Source organism: Leuresthes tenuis, unplaced genomic scaffold, assembly GCF_036924035.1.
Source record: "Leuresthes tenuis unplaced genomic scaffold, fLeuTen1.0.hap1 SCAF_19, whole genome shotgun sequence".
NCBI classification, from domain to species: Eukaryota; Metazoa; Chordata; class Actinopteri; order Atheriniformes; family Atherinopsidae; genus Leuresthes; species Leuresthes tenuis.
Genome location: NW_027325373.1, coordinates 33,023,283 through 33,047,011, shown reverse-complemented (window position 1 = coordinate 33,047,011; position 23,729 = coordinate 33,023,283). Strand labels below are relative to the sequence as shown.

General features: G+C 40.4%; 1 protein-coding gene across 1 annotated transcript; it reads right to left on the bottom strand.

Annotated features, from left to right (window-relative positions):
- Window positions 1-1,069: 1,069 nt before the first annotated feature.
- pitpnb (phosphatidylinositol transfer protein, beta) lies at window positions 1,070-23,729 on the bottom strand. The gene is made up of 12 exons (XM_072371363.1): window positions 23,678-23,729; window positions 18,535-18,565; window positions 17,689-17,834; window positions 14,920-15,011; window positions 14,733-14,740; window positions 12,957-13,031; window positions 12,711-12,794; window positions 8,321-8,398; window positions 8,122-8,226; window positions 7,862-7,984; window positions 7,565-7,650; window positions 1,070-3,714 (listed from the first exon to the last, which is right to left on the bottom strand). Exons 1-11 carry the CDS (start codon window positions 23,695-23,697, stop codon window positions 7,603-7,605), a joined length of 810 nt encoding a protein of 269 aa, XP_072227464.1. The 5' UTR covers window positions 23,698-23,729; the 3' UTR covers window positions 1,070-3,714; window positions 7,565-7,602.

The window sequence follows — 23,729 nt, the reverse complement described above, 5'->3', positions numbered from 1 at the left end:
GATAAAGGTAAACTGTATCATTTTGGTAGTTTTTGAATTCTTGAATATGCTAAATTTTCTGTATATATTTGGGGTGAAAATAGCCCCAATATTGACAATTTCCAGACAGTTTCTAACTGCCAAAGGAGATCTTAACAAGGTTTTGCACAAACTAAAATACTGAGACCAAAGGAAACCGGGGGCAGTTTAAACCTAATCCAGATTTTAAAGTAGGAAGTTTGCTTGAAATGAAGATCAGAAGCTTCAGCTAATACAGTTGTTGCCAGTTGACTTTTATTTATGGCTGCATAATTAGAAGTAATTAGCCAATTTGATATGTAAATTGGAGTTAACACAGGTCTTATTAATGACATCTCTGAACATTTAAAGTACAAAGCTTTTATAAAAGCAGTTAATTACAAAGTTAAGACACTATTTCACATAAAGTGGCTGCTGTGAAGATCAACCATGAACCACATAGTTCACTGCAAGCACCTGATGTTTCTGTACTGATGTTGGCCAGCGTTTTTCTTAGAAACTCAACATTTCTACTGTTGGAAGAATTCAATTCATTGTTATTTTGTGGGTATATGGCATAAGATTAGACAAATAATTTGAAAAAAAAAAAAAAAACATGTTACCTGATATCTTAGGGGGAAAAAAAGACTAAATAAAACTTAGACAACTTTTTCAAATACTGTTGCTGTAATTTGCTGTAGCATCTGAAAATGATCCATATTATTCTTTAAATGTAATAATAACAGTTATACGATTTATTTTGTCCAGTGAGCTAATCGCAACTCTTATATCAGACCTACAGTGAGGAAATTACCAAATTACTGAGCTGGCAGAAGCTCTTTTTTTGAGTATTTCTGCAAATAGGAAAAAATAAATGAGTAAAAAGTCTTTAATTAATGCAAGTATTCAGGTTCTTTGCTCCAAACTGTGATCAGCTGTTTTACACTTGAGATGAGTCATGACTTGTAAACTCAGTAGCTCAACTCCTTACTGAATCCAGCAAATGTTCAGTGTGAAGAGATGAGGAGGCTCAACACTCAAACCGAGCAGACACAACTGAATCAAACACACATTCTCTTATTTGTTCAAATTTATTAGATATTCTGTTATGTTCCATTGTCTGGACCTTCTGCCACAGCCTGAAAGCCATGAGAAAAAAAAAAAAAAAAAAAAAAAGGAACTAATTTTAATACATTCACTACTAATTCCCCTGAATTTTTTGCCTTATCAGAAAGAGAAATCGAATACATTGTGAATCTTTGTTTGTCAAAAACCAAACATAAAAGAAAACAGTAGATTTTGCAAGTGCTTATTCATGATTACAATAAGAAAACAGTATTGTGGACTCCATCTGTTCCCTAAGCTTCAAACCCTCCCCTCACAGTCATACGCTGGCTGGGATCACCGGCAATGCTACAAAACTGTACACCACACAGCCTGATCTACTGCGTGGGGCCACGCCGTCGTCATCAGACTCACTCAGGCTTTTCACTCCTCGTCCAGTGATCTGAGGTCGAGCCGAGGCGAGTCTGATCGAGAGAGGAACCCCCCCGCTTTGATTTCCCTTCTTGTCTGACGAAGTCTGAGAGCTTCTCAAAAGCGCAGCTCAAACAGAGGTTTAATCGAGAGGAGGAAGAAAAACAAAACAAAGAAAAAAAAACGCATTTTCCAAAAGTGAGCATGCAAATCTAGTTGTTTTAGTAAATCCATCTGTCCTCATTAACTGCTGATTTAAAGGGTCCACGTCATGCTTGCACAGGTGTGAAACATGCAGACATTCCTGCATTTAGGGACGTCCTGCCACATCTGTCCCCTCATCTGTGTGGCTGCACATTCAGAAGCATGGGGAGGTCCAGTTATCCACATCACACACAGCGCACCGCCCACAGAGCTGGCATCACCTGCCCTGACTTTACAGCTTCCTGACAGTTAGAACAGTACAGTATTAAATGATAAACCTGATGATGCTAGTAGCTGTGAATATCCCATTCAAGTTTGTATGTACAGTTTGTCCACTTCTATAACGGGTCAATTATAAAGTATGCTTACAGTATAGCTCTCCTTTAGCTGTTCACCATAAAACATATCACCTAAGAATTTTGTAAACACTCATACCTGATCGAAAGTCTTAATCGAGTTACAATATTTTACCCGCAGCATCTGCACCAAGCTCACAATAAACACAGCTAAACCGAGCTGTTGATGAGGAAACCTCAAGACCAAGCGGTCAGAAAAATGAGCCGAGTAAACATGCCTCTTTGCACACATCAACAAAGCCCAACCTAAACTCTAAGAGTCAAATTTACTCAACCAAAGCCACGTCATCCTTTCCTAGAAACAGTCCAGAAAAGCTCCGACTGACTTCATAGTTTCTTGGTGGAGTTCAAGTGGATGAAAAGCTTTAAAAAGTAAATCGCTATACACAGAAAAAGAAAAGATAAACTGGTGACCAAAGAACGCCTGCTAACCACGACAAATCTGCCTGGACCCATTTCTGTCAGTTGAGAAATTGTAGTTTAAGATAAAAAAAAAAAACTAAAAAAAAAAAACAACAAACTACTTTGACTCCTTGATTCATGCACGCAGCAATGCACCGGCTCATCCTCATCTTTTTTTTTTGTTTGTTTGTTTTCGGAGGCCTTGGAAGTCCTCCAGTTAAAGCCCTAGCCAAGGAGAAAGGCCATGCAGCGACAGCATGAGGCAAAGTTCATGAGGCTGGATTTCAAGCGATCCAATCCCAGTCCGAAGAGTGACAGTCCTGAAAGAGTGAAGGCAGCTGAAAACCCAAACAAGCACACAAACGCACACACTAACACAGAGGTGTACTGTACAGACTCTCCTAGAGGGCGCTCACCGCCTCTCTGATCAACACACACGGTCCATCTGAGCGAAGCTGCATTGCAGCGACTGTACACATGCAGTGAACGATTACGTGAGGAGCTGCTGCCGTTCACACGCGCTCTTTGATGGAGGGCATGTTGAACTATGGGCATATTTGGGGGAAATCAACAGCAAAGAATTACCATGCATGAGGATTTGCTTTGAAACGCAGAACCGCCTGAAATTGAAAACTTTGAAAGAAAGTATTCCCAACTAAGTGCCAGACAGAGGGTGCAGCGCGACAACATGGAGGGGCCTAGACAAGAATATGGACGACGTCAAGGGGAGAAACGAGAATAAAGTAGAGACAGACAGTTATAATACAAGGGAGGGCAGGGAGATAAATGGTCCAATACCTGCTAACATCATCTCATACCAATTTTTGTGGGAATTTGTGTAGCTAAAAAAACAACATTCCAATTTAAAAGGCATGACTTTCTGAGTCACGGTTTACACACCTGAATAAAAACAAAGCCCATTGTAATAATCAACTAACAATTACATATCAGGCAATTTACTTTCTGTGCAAAGAGTTTTTTTTCCTTCTTTTTTTTTTTATAAGTATGCAAAACCACATTTTTATTTTTTTGTTGTTTTTCTATTTTTCTGAGTGAACAGGAGGCTTGTGATTGGGGTAGAATCTGTACAGTACTGTTTACCAATCTTATCAAACCCCCCAATGAATCATGTGAGACAGGAAGAAAAGAGGCGACGTCAGGGCCACTTCCTCAGCGTGGTGGGCGTGTCTCTGATGACATCATCATGACAGGGTTTGGTTGATTTGCCTCATTGCTCATGAGCAGCACTGGTGCCTCGAATCGGACCCGTTTTACGCAGCTGGAGGGCAGAGGAGAATCAGGCGTTTAATTTGGGAATAAAGAGCAGAGATATGTTTAAACAGGGTTTCTGCAGGTTGAAATCTTTTACCGATATATTTATATTTATAAATACTTTACAGTTAAGTTAGTAACCTGAACAAAGGTTGATGGACAATCAGCGGGTACAAGTTACTGAGAGTTTGTACAATTCTAAGGAGCTTTACAGTGAATATTTGGTCTGAGCTCCTTTATTCTCCAACACAGCCTTAACCCTTAGACAAGCTTTCTGACATTTCTTTAAGTAGTCTTCAGGAATAGTTCTCCAGGCTTCTTTAAGGACATCCCAAAGCTCTTCTTTGGATGTTGGCTGCCTTTTGTTCCGTTCTCTGTCAGATGATCCCACACTGCTTCAATAATGTTGAGGTCCGGGCTCTGGGGAGGATTCATCCCTCCATAAGACCTGTTGCCACTGAATTTCAGTCCACTTCTTGTATCATTTGGCATAGCTCAGCCTTTTCTCCCAGTTCCCCTTCCTTAAGAATGGCTTCTTGACAGCCACCCTTCCATGGAGACCATTTCTGATGAGGCTTGGGCCAACAGTAGATGGATCAGCTGAAGGTCCAGATGCATCTCTCAGGTCCTGTGTCAGGTCTTTGCTGGAGTTTTTTCCTCTTTCTTAAGGACATCACTTTCAGATACTGTTCATCTGCTGTAGATAGTTTTTAGTCCTCCTCTTGTCCAGTTTCCTCAAATGTTTTCAGGACACACTGCACACCATGCTGAGATATACCAAGTTTTCAGCTAATAGCTCTTTGGGAATCACCTTTTTGCTGCAAAAATCCTATTTTCTGTCTGTAAAACTGTGTTATCTTTGGTGTTTTTCATAGATGCAACTAAAGAAATGGGAACAAATTATGTGTCTTTGTGACAGGCTGCAAGTCACAAGGTGCCTAAAGATCCAATTTAAAATGGCTTCTTTGCTAAATTGTCTGTTATGTGTCGACACAACACTAATTAATCCCTTGAGTTAGGAGCCTTTTTTCTGCTTGAATGATTCATAGGTCAGAGTTAAGTGGCTTAACAACGAAAAACACATTCCTCTGAAAATGATCAGGTACAAGGACTGGACTGAAATTGAGTGAAAAGCAGAAAATGTCCAAAGAAAAACTTTGAAAGCGCTTCAGAAAGACTGGAGAACTATTGATCAGGACCACTTTAAAAGATTATAAGAAAGTCTGGCTGCTTGAAATGAAACAAAGAAATGAGGGCTGGATCAGGACTTTTAAACAGAAGTGTATTTTAAATTTTTGGTCCTATTTCCCAAATGTGATAAATTTTTATCGAGTTGTGGCAGAAAAGTTATGTGGCAGAAAAGTTTTGTGTAGTATAGTCAATAACAAAACAGATTTCTGAAAAATTAACTACAAAACGTCAAGCTTTTATTGAGAACTCTAAATTCAAAGCTTCAAGACTTTTAAAGACCTGCAGAACACCTGTTAAATATTCAAACAACCAGTCGTGCACATGCAGAGCGATACCGGTAAAGATGTCAGGTTAACTTCAACACAACCAACACAAAACATCAGGAGGAAAACAAAGCGAGAGCAGAGTGTTTGAGACAGAGCTGCAGATGCTGGAAGAAAATGTTAATATGTGAGTAAAGATAACAAACACGAGTTCATGAACAGCAGGAAGGAAAACAATGGCCGAACCCGATTGTGTTCTTCAGATATGGATCACTAATGGAGCTTCCAAACCGAACAGAAAATATACGAAGTGTTGACCAAACTGCTTGCAGGTGTGCTCCAACAGCCTGGATGAATGACTGTTGTGTTTGGTGGATCTGTGCCTGAAGCCTGAATTCAGCAGCTGAGGTACTAAGAAATCTGAATTCTCATTAACAGATATGTTCCCTGGGAGCCATTTGTGTCAGACTAAAACCCCCACAGGAAGCAGTCAGCTGTGTGAGATTTTGATGGAGGTTCATCTGTAAATAATCTTCAGCTTTGGGTGTCATTTGCATTCTGTTACCACAACCAATTAAATCAGTATTCATGAACAATTAAGGCATTATTTTAAGAAAAATGATACATCTCAATTTTGTCGCCATTTGCAAAAAATAATCTAAAGAGTTTCTGTCAGGATTTGTGTGAAAATTAATCTTTCTCACACACCAGAGTAAGTCATGGAGTTCCTCAGGGTTCTGTGTTTGGACCGATTCCTTTCACTTTATACATGCTTCCTTTAGGTAACATTATAAGACAGTTTGGCATACATTTCCATTTCCACCTGGTTCACCAGATGAACCCAATAGGTTGGTCAGACTGCAAGCATGTCTTGAAGACAAAGACTCGGATGACTCAGAACTTTCTGCTTCTAAATTCAGACAAAACTGAAGTTGTTATCTTTGGACCTGAGCGCTTCAGGGAGAAACTATCTAGCTATATAGTTACTCTAGATGGTATTTCCTCAGCTTCTAGCACTATAGTGAGGAACCGTGGAGTTATTTTTGACCAGGATCTGTCCTTTGACTCGCATGGTTTCTAGCCTTCTTTCAGACGGAGAAAAACTGCTCTATGCATTTGTTACTTCAAGACTGGACTACTGTAATTCTTTATTATTGGGCTGTCCCACATATTCTCTGAAGAGCCTCCAGCTGATCCAAAATGCTGCAGCCAGAGTTCTGATGAGAACTAACCTCCAGTTTTAGCTTCTCTTCATTGGCTCCCTGTTAAATTCAGAATAGAATTTAAAATTCTTCTCCTCACTTATAAAGCTCTTAATGACCGAGCGCCATCATACCTTCAAGATCTCACAGGTAGATATTTTTCCTAACAGAGCACTTTGCTCTCAGACTGCAGGTTTACTTGTGGTTCCCACAGTTTCTAAAAGCAGAATGGGAGGCAGAGCCTTCAGTTATAAGGCCCCTCTCTGTGGAACCAGCTGCCAGTTTGGCTTCAGGAAGCAGACACCCTCTCTACCTTTAAGATTAGACTTAAAACTTTCCTTTTTGATAAAGCTTATAGTTAGGGATAAAGGTAATCCTGAAACATCCCATTGTTAAGCTGCTATAGGCCCAGACAGCTAGGGGATCTTCCATGATGCACCTCTCTTCCCTCTGCTCTCTTTACTCTCCATGTACATATGACATTATTGTTGTCATTAACTGATGTTTCTCTTTCTCTGCAGGTATCCCTGGCCTGGTGTTATGGCGCTTGTTGTCCCCTCTTTCTTGTCCTCTCAGCCCCCAGCTGGTTGAGGCAGAGGGCCGCCCTTCCTGGTTCTGATGGAGGTTTCTTCCTGTTCAAAGGGAGTATTTTCTCTCCACAGTCGCCTCGTGCACGCTCAGGACGGGGGATTGGGTCGAAGACACGTTTCGATGCAGTCTGCTGGATTCCTTAGTGAGGCTACCTTTTCCAATTTAATTGCCGTTATGTGAATTGGACTAATTTGGATTTTAAATGATTGAATGGGATTGGGAATATGCTCTAAAATGCACTGGGTTTATCCACCAATTTTCAAGATTAATTAATTTAAAAAAAATAAATAAATAAATTTTAAAAAAAAATGCATCCGTTTCTAAATCTAAGAAACCAAAATATGACCAAATCCTTATATTTTAAAGCAGATAGCTCCAAAAGAACAAACTGATCATCATGTTATGTTTTATAAATTTAGTTGATCCACAGTTGAAGAACATGGTCAATGAGATGAAATTAGATGAAAAAGCAGGAACAAAAAGATGTGAAAACAAAGGAGACTGTTATGGAAAAAGAAAAAAAAAAGAGCGGACATTTTGGACAGCAGTCTGAAGGAAAAGGTGGAGAAGGATCCATACACAGCACCACCTCTCCTGTGGAGAGACTTACTCAGCCTGCCTCTAGTGTCTGACCTACAGGATGGGCCTCTACTCGTCTGTTGCAGAGGTGCCTCGCACATCACCTTTCTGACGCATCTGATGTGAAATTCAGCAGTAAACAGGGTTAAATCATCTATGTTAAGTGTGAGGTCATCGGTCTGGACAAACCATTACAAACAACCTGAGATCAGTTAACTTGCAAAAGATAAAAGCAACTGGATCATAAGTTTGAATTTCAATAAATCACAAGAGAAAGACAACATGTTCCAATCCGAGCATGAAGTTGTAAAACCGATGAGTTCATTACCTCCTCAAGCTCTTTCTGGGTCTCCTCTTCCATCCGCCTGATGTCCTCCATGGTCAATCCCACCCATTTGTCAATCCAGCAGAAGAGCTGGCGGTGGAAGTTGGTGAAAATACGTTTTTCTTGCTGTAGAAAGGAGGACAGAAGTTGATTTAGAACAGCCGCACAGAGAAGCATCAAGAATCCGAACCATGTCTCCCTCTGCTGCTCAGAATAAAAGCAGCACCCACAACACACAGAATATGTTGAGATGACAGTATTACTCTGTGGATGAAATTCTCCACTTTGGTCTGCAGACCCCACCATCTGAACTTGACGGTGACCAGTTTGTATGCACACATGTAAGGACAATCTGTCTTCAGCTCATTCTGCAAAGAAGAGTCGGGACAACACAGATCAATACTACAGGTGTAAAAAGCGAAAGGTTGACCGCTAATGAAGTTCTGTGTTTAACTTGGGTACCTTCCATTCAGGGCCCAGTGGTCCTCTGCCCGTCTTGGCAGAGTGGAAAAGAGAAGGATCTTCTTCTTGCTTGTAATCCTGAAAGAGAACAAAAGGCAACAAAACAGTCAAATGCTGCAGGACACAGACCAGAGTCTTTAGCTAACCTGGACAGTTCCCATTCAGTGCGTAAATGCCTGCAAATAAATGTCACCGGGTTCCCTTCTGAAAACATGGCTGAGGTTTGACTTATTGGATTCTACTGGACACTTACTGGATTGTATTTTTACTGCCCCCCCTCAAAAAAAAAAAATCCCAACACAGCTCGCTGTGCTGTTTAATCCATCAGCTCTGCTGTGAAAGGGAGGCGAATACCTGGAGCAGATGGACATTCAGATTTAGCCTTGGCCTCGGCACTGATCCACTTAAGTCATTATTGTACAGGAGCTGGAGTAAGAAAGGCAGGGACGAGTGTGACCCACCTGGAAGGAAATGTCTTAATAAATCCTGTTAGATTTTAAACCATCTCCAGCATGATGGTTTAGGCATTACTGACTGACCACAGAGGACTAGAACGGTCTTTAAAAGCACCTGTGGGTTTTATTTATGTGATCTTCTGTTCATTTGTCAATCAAAAGGAGGAAAAGCACTGATAATCTTTAACTTCTTTAATCTGCTTCTTTTTGACCAAAGCAGTTCTAGCCACAGTCAGTTCTTTCCAAACGCTGAACAATTTCTTCGAGCGGCACTGCAAACAGGAAATATGTATGCTGTTTCAGTCAGGCTCTATATTAATATTAATATTTAGATACCTGATAATGTTTTTAAATCCATGTGAAACTGATTACTGAGAATGATGCTCCATGTGGTGCATTGGGAAGCTTGGTGATATGAAAATGACAGCAGCACTGAGCTTGTGATCTTCCTTTACTTTTTAGATTGCATGTCCATGTTAATTCTCCCTTTTTTACTTGGCTTTCTCTTTAATTAAGCAGACTGACAACTAGGCTGGCTCTAGATTTTGAAACATGGCGATCACTGCGTTTCAGATGGTCTGGTTAGTCTCCATCACTCCTCCCTATGTATAACCCTGATATAAGCGGCCCTCTGCTGTGGCCCAGTAAAGAGTTTTATGGCGCATGAGTCGAACGCTTGGCGTCGAAACAGAACAAACTGGTTAGGTTCTGGTCCTGAACCAACCCCAATTGTGTAACCTAACACTGATCTTATTATTTTTCCAACGACCCTCAAAGGAAGCATAAAATCCCAGTAAAAAAAAAAAAAAAGGTCTTTGTCTTGTTTCTAAGGTTAAAGCTCAAACACCAGAGAACGAGAATGGTACCACCCAAGAAACAGTGTGTTATAACCAAAGGTAGGTCCCTCCATCGCTCCAATCCAGTCAAATAATTCACTTTTTATAGGATTATAGGATGATGAAGCAGTGATAAACAAACACTGTATATTTCAGGCTGCTAAATTCTCCAAAAAAACACTTGTTTCATGGCTTTTGTACTGTAGACTAAAGTAATCAGCAACAGATGAATAGTTTTTTCTGTATTCTTGCCCAACACAAGGCCACTTTTACCACAGTGAAACATTGGTGTTGATGGTATTGCTTGGATGTGTGGGTGAACCACAGGGTCATTTAGAATAATCACCGACACACTGACCACTCAAATCCAGATGAACCACGAGCACAGAAGCGATCAAACAAACCATCATCTTCTCACATAATTTCATATCAGCTTTAAGCTTGGGACTGCAACTCTCACGTGAACAGAGTGTCCTGTTTGACCGCAGTCTTCCTCAGGGTGGAGACATCTAGCTCTGAATCACTCACATCAGAAATCACCTGCTCATCACGCCGAATGTTTTGGACATCGTCTCTCTTATTACAACTGATCCACTCACTTAATACCGTATTGGCCCAAATGCTGGATAACCCTGATTACAAGAAGACCACCGCCTTCCACAAAGTCTGCCAGTTAAGCTTTTTTTTATTTTTTTAAAAACACCATTAACTCAGGAAGAATTAGAGAGTCCTCATCACTGGAGCCTTTTCTTTCAGTACAAGTTAACCAGGAAATAAACTAAAATACGTAGGATGTATGTTGTAATGTCTCCTGTCAGACTGTTCAAGGTCAAAGTTTCAAATTTCCTCTTCAGGACATTTTGCACACTGAGCTCATCTGTAATTATTCACAGTTTCTTACATTTTCTCTCATGTTCATTTATGTATTTAATGACCTCAGGAAGTTGTAGGTCACTTTCTGACTGCAGGAACCACTTAATTGTTCTTATACCCGTTAGAGGAAGAAGCCCTTCTTTTTTCTACTGGCGCTACAGATTATCACCACCATCTGTGGAGTCTTTTAGTTCACACTCCGAGATCTCAAGTCCAATTTTATGATACAATCGTCCAGATCTAAAGCTAACCCAGTTTGATCGGCCGTAATCAGTTGCTGTGTGTGAACACTTCAGAGCTGTGATGCTTGTGGACACGTCCCAGACACAATATCCAGCTTGCTTGATATTAAAAGGAAAATGACTACATCAAACATGACGGAGAGCGTGGTGAAGAAAACGCCGTCTCCGTCGGAGACTGAGCAGAAGCATGGTTCCAGCTACGATAACACGAAAGACTGGACAGAGACTCTCATTTCTCTACAATAAAAAGCAAACTGGACCAATTCACCAGGAGAAACTTGTGTTTAAGAGTCAAGATGAGAGCGACTTGTCTGCAAAAAGCTGGAACTGCCTGATAAAGACCAGTCAGATAACCCCCAGGGCCTTCAAAAGTCTCAATCACGGGAGGAACATGATGATGACAGCATTGAAAACCTGTCATGTAAACTTTGGACCCTCCCACCAAGACGGGAACAATCTGTGTTAACTGTGCAGCGACGGGTCAAAACGTGGTAACCGTAAGGTTTACACCAACGCAGCACTGGCACCCACCGCTGAAAAACAACTCGGAAAAACTGGTCCACATGAGCGACGGCTTCTCTAACACACACAGAAACTGAAAGTGAAGCCAAAGAAGCCCTGGCTGAGACTCACAGGCACTTTAAAGACTGGAATCAACCCAAAACTCGTCTATGTGTTCAACTGTTCTTTGCTGTGAACGTTTTATCTGTACTGAGATTCTCACTCATCACTTTTACACTGGAAGCAACAGAAGGCCGTGATCATTTCTCTTTCTCTTAAACTCATGTCAGCTGTGGCGCAGCAGAAAACAACGCAATAAAAGTTTGTCTAAATGGCTGCTTAATTTCTCAGATGGAGCTCTTTTTTGTGGTAAAATATGCTAAAAGGGCTTGAAGAGGTCTAAAAGTAGCTCAAAATAGTTGGTGACACTATAATCCAATAAGCTGATCGTATTTCAATCTGATGTGGGTGTATTAAAAGGAGAGTGATCGATGTAATGTGTGAGAAAGCTTCACAGGGCAGAAGTAGATTGGACTATTTTGGACTTCTAGGAAATAAAAATGTGTGAGTCCTATGCCGAATATATTTGCGTTTGACCGTTAGCACCAGGAAGTTCTATTGTGGGGTATCCTGCACGCACACAAAGTCTGTTCTGCTGTCCCTTTTTCATGGAATTAAGCCACCGTTTGTCCGCGCGACATGTGATGGTGGGAGAGTTTTTTTTCCCTTTTTAAATAAAGCCTTTATGTTGGCAATAATGAGGAAAAGTTGAAAGTAAGTGCAGCTCAGTTGTTGACAAATCAGGGGAAGGTGGGGGCAAGGCTGCAACGCCAGGAGAAATGTACAGTGGCCGCCTTACAGAGGACATATTGTGTCATTTCATACCTCTTTTGATTAATACTGGTATAAATAAATATTTGGTATACCAGCCAGCCCCAACTACAATTAAACTTGGGCATTTAACTGGACCATCACTCCTAATAACTGTATATATGCTTCCAACTTCCGCTGTGGGAGATCATGGTACATTTAAACCTAGGCCTTATTTCTGGCATGAAAATGGGACTGGAGAGTGTAGTGGTTAATTTCAGTTTCTGACAAAAGAAACTTTATTGGGTTGTATGAACATACTTAATTTTTTTTTTTTTAACTTTGGAGCAACTTCGGAGCACCTCGGCCCATTTGATCTGTTCACATAAACATGAACATTGATCCCAGACACATTTTTTGGCCGTTAGTCCGGTTTGTGGGCTTTGACCTCAGTAGTCCGGACTTGGTCAGACTAACACCATTAGTTTTCTTCTAGTGTCATGTATACATGCTTGGTGTTCCCAGTATCTGAGGTGTGAATACAAACAGAGTATAAGTCCTTAAAGGGATATTTACCTTTGGGAAGCCCACAAGGCAAACCAAGGCACAAGAGTGATTTCCACTGTTGAGTGATTAATAAAGGCCCTTGCTCATGAAGAGGAGTCACACTCACCGCAGAGGACACTTCTTCTTTGCTTGAAATATCTATGGGCACCACCTCCACGGTCCTCCAAGTCTGCTCGTCCAGGTCGTGGACCTGTTCGTGGCAGAAAGGAAACAAACAAAACAAAGAAGTTCACCAAAGGGTAACAATGGTTTAGTTTCCTGTAGGATGTATTTAAATCTGCCTCGAGTGTAAGTCAAATCCGATTCAAATTCAATACAACACACCCCCACGTTGTGGCCTCAGCTCACTTACATTTTCTACTGTTCCCATGTCAGGTTTGTGCCACGTCTCGATCTTTATCATAAAGTCGTCCTTCATGTACTCGTTCTGAAAAGCAGGCGAAAACAGATTTTATAAAAGGGATAATAAAGTCAGGCATTATCAGGCAGGTAAAGCAGGTACCACTCCCACGCTGACAGTGGAGGGTCGTGAGAGTTGTACTTAAACCCCAGCGAAATCCAATTAGCCAATCAGACATTTAGACTGAAACCACACAGGTGATGTTGCACCACTCAGCTCTGATCTATTTGTAACCCCTCGCAACAGTTGTTAGCTTGAAGATAAGCAGTTGTGTGAAATAACTGTAGGACGCAAGCAGAGGCTAAAAACTGCACTTAAAATATGGTAAAAATCCCTTAACTGCAACTTTCTGTCATAAATTTAACTTTGTAGAAACTTGACATAAATATTCTAAGAGTTTTAGTGCGAATGTTTGAGGGAACAGTGCTTCCAAAAGCAAAGAAGCAGCATTCTCAGTTTATCGACCATGTTGCAGCAACACAACAGGAATAGTCTGCAGGTGCGAAGACGGCAAGACGTGACACGACGCATATTTCTCAAGGATAACTTGCTGTGTAATTAATCCTTGGCGAGGGTTTTCTTCCATTCTTATTTAACTGAGAGGAGTCATTTTTGGTGAAGGTAATAGTTAGAAAGCTTCAAGACAAAACAGCCCAGGGTCTCATTTAGGTGAAGGGTTGGTGTGGTCTCCCGAACAGTACCACCATAAACATGGAGGTTAAGCCTAAACAGGGTGCAGGAGTGAGTGTGAGCCGTGTTTATGACACACACCCCCCTCAGAAAGGCAACCATTCAACACCACGACCAGTCGTGAGATCGGGAGAACAACAACTGAATATCATTTAATCAAAAGCAGCTGAACTTAAGGATCACAGACATTAACCAGATATCAGGTTTCATAATGTTTATATGGAGCTCATTAATTCACTGGAAAAGTTCATCAAGCTAACCCTGAATGCAAATAAAGGCTTGAATGCCTCATGTTGTACATCTTTTAGTGAAATTAATGTGACCTCAGTCAACACACAAGAACACGGACAGGTTCATGCTCACATCTTTTATTTCATTCAAACATTTGTACTGAAAAAGTGACTGGATGCATGAAATAACAGCACAAAGTCCACCGTGAAGCTCGTTATGTGTGAGCAGGGTCATGAAACAGCTGACGCATCGTGGTCTCTAATAAGAAAGGAGTGTGATTTAAATCATCCATCAAAATGACAATAAATACTTTAGACATGAAGTCACTTTGTGAATCAATTTCATCATCAGACATCATGGAAATATTACACGACTGTGAAGCTGTAATCCCCGACTGAAATCCAACACTTATTATTCAAGGTTTTTTCCTATGAAATGCAACAACAGCGCAGTTACACGGTCTATAAATGCTAAATAGCTTATCATGGTTTGTCATAATCCTGGACAATAATGAGTTTTACTCATCCACATTTCTGAGCCTGGATTCCAGCTTTCCTTATAAATGACAGCAATCCATTTGACTCTTTTCTCTTTACTTTAGTCGCGTTTTTTGTGTTTGAGGCAGTCAAACAATCCCAGTGCAGACATGTCTGATCACATCACGTGAATTCCTTCTACACGAGGTGTACTCTGCCTCTTTTTTAATATCATCTGGACTTGCATGTCTTAAGGATGAAATGAACGAGCATATCTAATAGATGGATTTCATCATATGACCAGGTTTTTTAAAGGATTACGAAAACTTACCGTCACAACTGCAGAAGAAAGAGGGAAAAGGAAAAAGAAAAAATACCATTAGTATCAACGTCAACATATTAAAAGGATCATTTTCATGAGCTAATGCGTGCCACCTGCTACAGCGTATTTAATGTAAACCAAACCATGCAAACACACAAATAAAGACGGTAAACAAACACGTTTATGGTTAACTTACTAGTGCGACAGTATGGGTAAGCGTTCCAAGCCTTTTCATGAAAAACTAACGCTCCCTCGGGTGCAATCATCTTCACATACCCCGGAACTTTACTGCAGTGGAGACAAAGAGCGAAGTTTGAGAGTTAAAACATGCAGATCCAGAGCAGACTGTGTACTCAAACATCTACAGAAACGTTGTCCTGAAGTTGCCAAACATTTAACTCTCATTTCCTGCAATTTCAAAGGACCAGAGGGTGGACAAAACAGCAACAGGAAACAGTACCACGATATGGAGGGAAGGCGGTTTGTCTTCAGTCCTCTTTGCACCAGTATAAACATTCATGTCTGCATGTGGCTGAAACATCAGACCTTTAGTTTCAGGAGAAAGAGCCTTAAACTAACATCTAAACCCGTCCTTCTCTTGATGTTTAACATCACGTGATGGGTAATTATTACAACGTACAGGCCCATGAGTATGGAGAAACTGGCACAATCCCATCCTGAGGCGTAATCACTACACCCCACAGAGCAGTGCAGAGCTCTTCAGTGGAAAAGTTCAGGAGGTGTTGAAGAAGGTTGAAAAGGGAGAAACCGCACATAGCATCGTCACTATGACACTATGTATCTGACAGCTGCATGGTGGGACTTCATCTCATCTTAATCCCTCTCTTTCCATTCGTTTAAACTAAAGCCGTTTACACAGGGAAATGGAAAGCGTACAGTGAATTTGGGCCAGACTTTCTCAGTAGTATCCCCCTTTCTTCATGTAGTTATTACCCGTGTGAAATAAGACTCAAAACAGGGAATACTCAGACGAGTGCAAAGGAGGCAAAATTATGCCAAACTCACAGCCCCCAGTTTTGCTGAAAAGAATACAGCATGTCAGCTGTACTCACTTCTGGTGAGTCCAACTACAACCAGCAGACCACCAGGTGTAACATATATGATAGATTACTCTCTGATTACGGAGTTGTTTGACCGACCGGCTGTGCTAAAGGTAACGAAAAGAAAGAGGGAGGACGATGAGTTTAAAATAAGAAGATTTAAAAGAGACTAATCAAAAAGTAGAGGCCACAAACAGGGAGAGATGAGACAGATGATAACCCTGCTGAAGGATCATGTTATTTTAGGTTTTCTGGGTTTAATAAACCATGACGGTAAAATTACTGGTTATAAACCAACTAAAGGCTGGGGGAATGAACTAACTTACATCTATCATGACTATCATGAGTTTATGGTTAAACAATAACAGCGTATAAGTTAGTTCCCGAGCGGTGGCACTTTGTTTTCCTTTTGTCTGCAGTTAAACCCAAAGACGAAAGGAGCATCCCAACCTCATTTAAACTCATCATATAAAACACAAGACAAGGCAATAAAAACATATTCCCGGTAAATGTTTGAGGGACATAAGGAGTATAAGCGAAAAATATCTGTGAATGATCTGTGGTGCAACTGAACGTGTGTCGCTGCACGCTTGCATTTAAAAAATGTGACCCAACCCCAGTAAATGGAAGGTGTCCCTTTTCCTTTGGGGACTGCGGAGTCGTGGTTATCCAGCCCTTCATCTGGGGCGTTTGGAAACGCTAAATGACTACACTGCCTTGATCCTCAGAAGAAAAGGGGCACCTAGAGTAAATAAAAATGGAGAAGGGCAAAGAAGGAGAACTGGGAATGGGCTCTTTTGGGTCTTGTAGTCCTTAGGGTCCGTTTTATTTTTCTCCCCCATGAACATTATGATTCATTATTAGCAACTTGCAGAACACAGAATATTGTAAAAGCACAACTGAGGATCTCTTGTTGAATCCTTTCCATATTTAGAAGCCAATACCTGACATACCCCAGCCCCGCGCTGCCCTCCCAGAACCTCCGAACACTCCATGTAAACCCTCTACAAGAGAATCTCTGAGCTGCTGTGCAAACACATTTGTACATCACACACTTGAGTCAACAACAGAAACTGAGGAAATCTAAAAAAGTAACACACGCCCTGCAGATGTCTGACTAAACAAATTCTAATCAAACAACATGTGCAATGATTAACTCCAACAGAGACTTCGGATCTTATGGCTCATAAGTGAACCTTCTCATGGATCTCTGCCTTGCACGCTTTGTTTGTGTACATTTGGAGGTTAGGAGGACCGTGTTTATGAGTCATCCAAGTCCTGCAGAAAATTGTGCGAATGTGCCGACTCGCAGAATGGGAACACAGCACCACTGCAACAGAACCCCTATGTCTTCGATGATCTGACAACGGGAACGCCTCAGCCCTTGCACACTTAGCAGCGACAATATCCAAGTTTAGACAGTGGGCTGTGGCCCAATTATCTTCATTTATGGAGGCTACCGTGTAGAGTTGCTGCTTGTGCTGAGGAGTGAAGCTGGAGCAAAGAAGTGGCTGCTAATTCTGGCTTTTTCCAGAATAAACGGTTGAAAACTTCCAGATGGAGGAAACATCTCAGATCGTGTTGCCCCCTCATGTGCCTTATCTACTTGGGGTGTTGGCTAAATATGATGACAATGGGAGAAACGTCTGCTTTGTGAGCTGGTTTTCTTCTACAAAGAATAATTACTTCCCAGCAGAACCTTTATGAAACAGATACTCGTGGCTGACAAAGTTTTGCCTCTGTTCCACATCTATAAATAGAAACCACCTCTTACAGTTTAGCTTATATACTGTACACCATCTGCTAATAAATATGTGGCTGTTCTCGTCAGCAAAAGCTCATGCCAAAGTTTTCTTGGAAAACCGGTTCAGTCAAAATTTCTTCTCAGTATTCCAAAGACTTGCCTCTTTAGATGGTATATTTTGTGTGTGTACTGTCCCTTCTCTCCCTCCTTCTCGTAGGGCTCATTTTTCAGCACTTCGATGCCTTCTCCTCCTCCCGTCTCATTCTTGCTGGCCTCAGCCACAGAGTATAGCTGCCCTACTTGATACTGTGAGAAACGGGAACAGACACAGAGGAACAAATCATTAGATTAACTGCGAGAAAAGATAAAGGTTAAGCAGGTCCCTGATGCATGTTGGGGTTGAAGTTCAAGTTGTGGTGATTTTGCAGCTTAACTACTTTCAGTCGAGTATCTGAATGCACTCACAGTTTCAGACATCCTTTAAGCAGCTTGTGGACAACTCCATGTACACGTATGTGCTACTATTCATTGGGATTTGTGAGCTTAATGAAGACCAATTTAAAGTGTAAGATGGAATATTAGTGATGTTTAACATGTTATTAACAACTACCATAAAGCTACTAAATCGAGCAACAGCTGTGCTCGATACTTTATAGAAAAATAACGATCGACAGGGACAAGGATTCATGTCGCTGGATGTCACAAAGAGCCTGGGTGGGCTAGTTTAGACAAAACTGTGATTGCTGTAAGTCCACACCCCAGTTCAGTTCTTCTTCAGGCAAAAAACACCACCAGCCTGTCCCAGTAATGCCACTGCTATGTAACAAAGGCCATTTTGTCTTGGTGTGAGCTCCACTCCAAAGCCTGAGTGGAAAAGTGGAGCTTTTTGTGTCCAGGAAAAATACAAACTATGGTTATTTAAACTGACTATTAGTGGAATGTACACCTATGAGGAACTCTTTGAAGGTAAAGACAAAGTATGGGACAAAGAAGAAGCATTACTCACCTCCTCCACAGAGACCGGCAACACAACACGACTGAGGGGGAAAAACAGGGACAAGGTGGGGCAGGAAACAGAGAAATAACCAAGTTAATCACACAAGAAGCCAGAAAAGTAACAAAAATAGAGTGATGGGGATTTGACATCATTTTGGCTGAGCATTGCTTCCACAATCCTGAGGTCACGCACAAATGATAGACCGTTCAAATTTACAGTAAGTGCTCGAGTACTGAAACCTTCACCATGGGACTACACAAAATTATCTGCCTTAACTATGGAAACAGTATCCTCTGCACAACCGTGTCCATTTGTTCTGGGCTGTTTCATGAGGATTATGGTTTTAAAAACAAACTGTTCTTTTATACATATGCTTCGATAAATTACCAATAAGTACCTTTTACACAAATAAAATACCATTAGAAGCTCAAACAGCAGTAAAAGGAAATGCCTGCCTTCTCGGGCTTCTATTCTTCCTCCTCTCTCAATTCATAACACCCCTCAACTGAGATTTTCTCCACCCAGAACGTAAACATGCACAGACTGATGGAGACCTTCTGAGGACTGGAAATAGGCTGAGAATGAGCAGTCTAGTCTGACAGGCTCAATTCAGGGTGGAAAATCCCTTGACTCAAACATCTGCAGAGTAAACAGCCTGAGTTACTGCCCAAGGTATTTATAGCCAGCATCTTGAACGTATAATGATTTCCGATGGTTGCGGCCATTAATGCTCAAAAATAAACAGACAACTAACTTACTAACTGATAATTTGACAGTAATTTTACTGAAAGTAAAAACCCAAAGATTAATTAGTCTGAGCCTTTAAATCATGTCTTAAAAGGTTTGGTATCATAAACTGAATGCTTGTTTGCTTTGAATTGTTAGCCAGGTTAAAAGGAAATTAAAAAGTGTTCATTTGAAGAGTTATTTCCACCATTTTCTGACATTTCTAAGTCATTAATGAGCAACAACCCCCTTAAGTATGAACGTGCTTTTCCATAAGAAGTTTATTTTCACAAAACTTTATGAGGCTCAGCTCTAATTGGTCAGCAATCCACCAATGTTGGGTGTAACACAAATTCTTATGGTAAAAGGACAGATTCATGAGAAAACTTTACTCTGAATGGACCTGGAGGAGCTTCTCATTTCACAAACAGTGATAAAGGTGGAGAACGTGTCCCTCAGTTCAGAGAAAGAGAGGTTTTTCATCCAGCTGATGAGGTCCATTAAACACCTTACAGGTTAGAAGACTTTCAGACTTCTGTGCGACTGTTCAATACTTCTTATAGCTGTATGACATGTTAAGAGGATGCAGTCCAATCTCATGTGAATGGCAAATTTGGCAGATATCAGAGTCACTTTCCAGGGCATGTTAGAATGACACAATTAGGTTGGAGAGGAAACATCATGACTTTGCTGCCCAAACAGAACATGTACAGTTTTCAGAGACAATCGGATTTTGGTTCGATCATTCAGCAACATCAACAATGCAGCCCGACTGGACAAAGTACAGAAAGAGAGCCTGTGCTTTAGAGTGCAAAGCTGGCTTTGTGAATGAGAAAAAAAATGAACATATTCGCACCGACAAAATGAACAAAAGCTACCACAGCATGAAACTCTGGTGTGGATTGATCAAACACAGAGACAACATCACACCAGGTGTTTCAGTCCCGTTGGAGTCTTTCCACCTGTTCATTTCCCCGATTGAACATTAAAAGAGAAATTAATCAGTGAAACCCGCCATGATGCATGGATTTCAAGCATTTTGATGTGACAGTCATAAATTGTAAATGATAGGGTTTCCCAAAGGTAGCATCAGTTTTGCATTGACAAGAATCCAAAGAGAAAATGCACCCAATCCTCCAACAAATGAAGTTACAACAGGAAGGGACTTATTCTCATCTTTAATAATAAGTAACTTATTGATTATTCTCTGCAAATGTGTTCTGAGTTGACCAGGTTATGTTGACAACTGCTTACAGATTGAATCCTTAGCAGTCAGCGTTAATGTCGTTGAACTTCTGTGCAGTGACAATAAAGCTTTCTGTTCTTTCTATTCATTAATCATCAACCCGAACTGCATTTACGCTCATTAACACTGAGTATTAACCGCAGCAGAGAGAGCAGTTCTGCACTCGAAAGAGCTTTGCGGGATTAAAAAGGACCAGACTGTTTGAATGATTTGGCACAGGATGACCAGTCACAGTTCAAGTGGTCCTGTCGTCAAGGTAACCCGCAGTTATGCAACTCTACTGTGAGCCCTCAGTGTACCTGCAGCACAGGTGCCGTGATGCTGGGAAAGAGAGTGCAAGCAGCCATTCTAAAGGGCTGTTTCACCAAACACCATTGGTGATGACGAAATCAACAGTTTATTTTTCTCCTAAAAACACCAATCGTTGACTGGTTTCAGCTTCTCAGATGTGATGTTTGTATTATTTGTTGCATAAATGTGAGGTCTCTTTAAGCTCCTGGGCAATTTGTAACTGATGTTTATCAAAATTTTCTCACGTTGTCAATAAAGTAATTTGCAAAAACTGACGAATTTATCGAAAAATAGAAGGGATTAGTCTATTGGATATGTACTATTACTTTAATATATATATATAAAGAGCACTTTCGACTATGAACATAGTTGAATTGCACAACAGTGACTCCAAATCTCTTGCATTATGGTGCAAGCTGTGAATCTTACAGTTCAGGGTAGTTCCCTGGAAACAGAAGCTATCATACACATTTTTTAAACCCTTGCTGAAACACACAAAACGAGCTGAAAATCTCCGAAGTTGAATCAACATCTGGCAGTAAACGGTGAAACCCAACTGCAATCGATTTAAACCGTAAGCTCTAACAGCACGTTCAGTATGTCTGATCAGTGTTCATATTTGAAAAACAGGGAGAATTTAATTAGTTGGAACAAGCGTACAAGTATCCGTTTGCTCATTAATGGTTTTTATTGCAAGATTAAATATCAAGAAATCTTATTACATAGCAAAGGATAAAATCCAAGCTCTAATGACTCATCATACTTGCTAACTTCAGACATTTATTCAGTCATGTACAAACCCAAATAAATTATATTCAGCAGAGCTGCAACAGTTCGTTTGTCAGTTTATTATCTGATTGTCTAGTGCTTGTTGTCACATTAAGCTCTGCTGGCTTTTTTAAAAAAAAATTTTTTTTTTTTAAATAAAGCGTTTTCAGTATTTTAGACTAAATAATTCCTCGTGGAAATAGTCAGCACACTGAAAATATCCCTGGACTTGGTTAGTTTTACTCAAAACACTGTTTGGAGTACTGAAGATTTATGCTGCTGCAAACAGCTGAACACAAGCTTGTGGATTAAATCAGCACAGATGATAGATGCAGGTGTTGATAAATTTATCCCCTAAACAAAAACACATGGCTAGTTACTCACAAATAACTGATAATATTAGCTATTTTATGTTTTGGCAATTGTTTAGTAATGTGAATTAACTTTATAAGAAAATAAAGGTTAAATGTTTTTTAAAATAATTTAAATGTACATGGCTGATGTCAACAGAAAGTCTTTTATTATTATTATTATTTTATTATTTATTATCCAACCACCATTAAAGTGATGCAGAAGAAAGGAGCAGGGTGACATGGCATCATAATGACAAAAGCTGGACAACTATTCAAAAATCTTGATGAAAATGTCATATTTTGCAGTGTAATATTAATCCGCTCTTTGGTAAAAATAAGAAAAAAATATCATGAAATAGGATTGCGAGAATTGGAAATAATTGTGATTCATAATATTGTTTTGGGCTGTAATTAAGACACTTTCATAAGGATTTATCTGTTGATCATTTGATTGAAGGGCTAAAGTTGAGGGCTGAACTAACGTCAAAACAGTCGATTTCACTATATCTTAATATAGAATGAAAACTACCGAAAACAGGTGCCATTCAGTCCAATTATGGGAATCTAAACATTCACTTTATTATTTCAAAATTCGCATTTGAATGTGTGCTGTGATCACCTCTTTGAGTTAAAATATTAAAATTATTTTAAAATGAAAAAGGAACATGTTAAAATACTGCAAATAAATGTGGAATGTTTTACAGTTACAGTGAAAAAAACAACAAAATAAAGAGTTCATGTCATAAATGTCTGTCCTCCTTAAGTGACAGTGACATAAGATGCATTTTGCTTGGTTTTTGGATCGATTTCATAACATCGAAACCAAATTTGTGGTATCGCCTCCTCAAAACAACAGGTACAGTACCGTTACATGCAGCGGATATAGGCTGCCCACTCGGTAAAGGTTAGCTTTACTAGGAATAAAGTGGTTAGAAACCATCATCAGACTGAAAACAAAACATTAATGAACAGCTATACTAGGACAGATCGTGTTACCTAAACACGACAACGTTGTATTAGCCGCTCACTAACTATGGCTAACTCCTAATGCTAGCGCCAATAAAGTAACAGCAAAGTAAACCTAAAGCTAGCTCGAAGGGTACAACGTTATGAGCCATGTTTAATGGTTATTCCTCCCGAACTCTTTGTTCACGTTTCGGCTATCGTCTGCTTCAACAATGAACTGTAACTCAACTGTTAGATGAGGGCTTAACAGAAGAACTCTTGGAATTGTCATGCTAGCAGCTAGCCGATTGCTACGGCTAACTTGGCCAGTTAGCATTACTGGTAAATCCGACAGAGAAGGAACCTTAATCTGTCACTCACGAGACCACAGCTTAACATTACGTTACTTTAAAGAAACAACACACTGCTAACCAACTAACCACAATTAAGTTGAAGGTATATTCAATCATCAGAGTAATGTTAACTAAGTGCATATACACAGTGGTTGTGCGTAGCCTGTGCAGCCTTTTTATGCAAGTCGTCTTCATTAAGAAGCTAATTATCCCCTCTGCTGCTGCTACTCCGAAGCTAACGTTAGCTTGTACTAGCAACGCCTAAAAAAGACCGGTGTGTGCCGTTATCCACGTCCTGATCCACCCTGCACAAAGCTGGCTTTTTAACGACTGCATGACACAAAAATACCGGTAACGAAACAGGCAAACAAAATACACATCTTTAGTCCTCCATAACACACTCAAGGTAAGGTGGAAATACCATGCTAAATGCGATAAAATCTGTTTTAAAAAAAATACATCAGACTCACTATTCCTTGATGAGCACCATCTTCGTCACCCGGGCTGCGGCTGCGCAGTTGG

Coding starts and splice junctions, on each gene's coding strand:
- pitpnb (XM_072371363.1), bottom strand. CDS start 23,697: ATGGTGCTCATCAAGGAATA. Junction 8,399..12,710: donor AAGAAGAAGTGTCCTCTGCG/GTGAGTGTGACT, acceptor GTTCTCTTTCAG/GATTACAAGCAAGAAGAAGA. Junction 7,651..7,861: donor CCCAGAAAGAGCTTGAGGAG/GTAATGAACTCA, acceptor ATTTCACATCAG/ATGCGTCAGAAAGGTGATGT.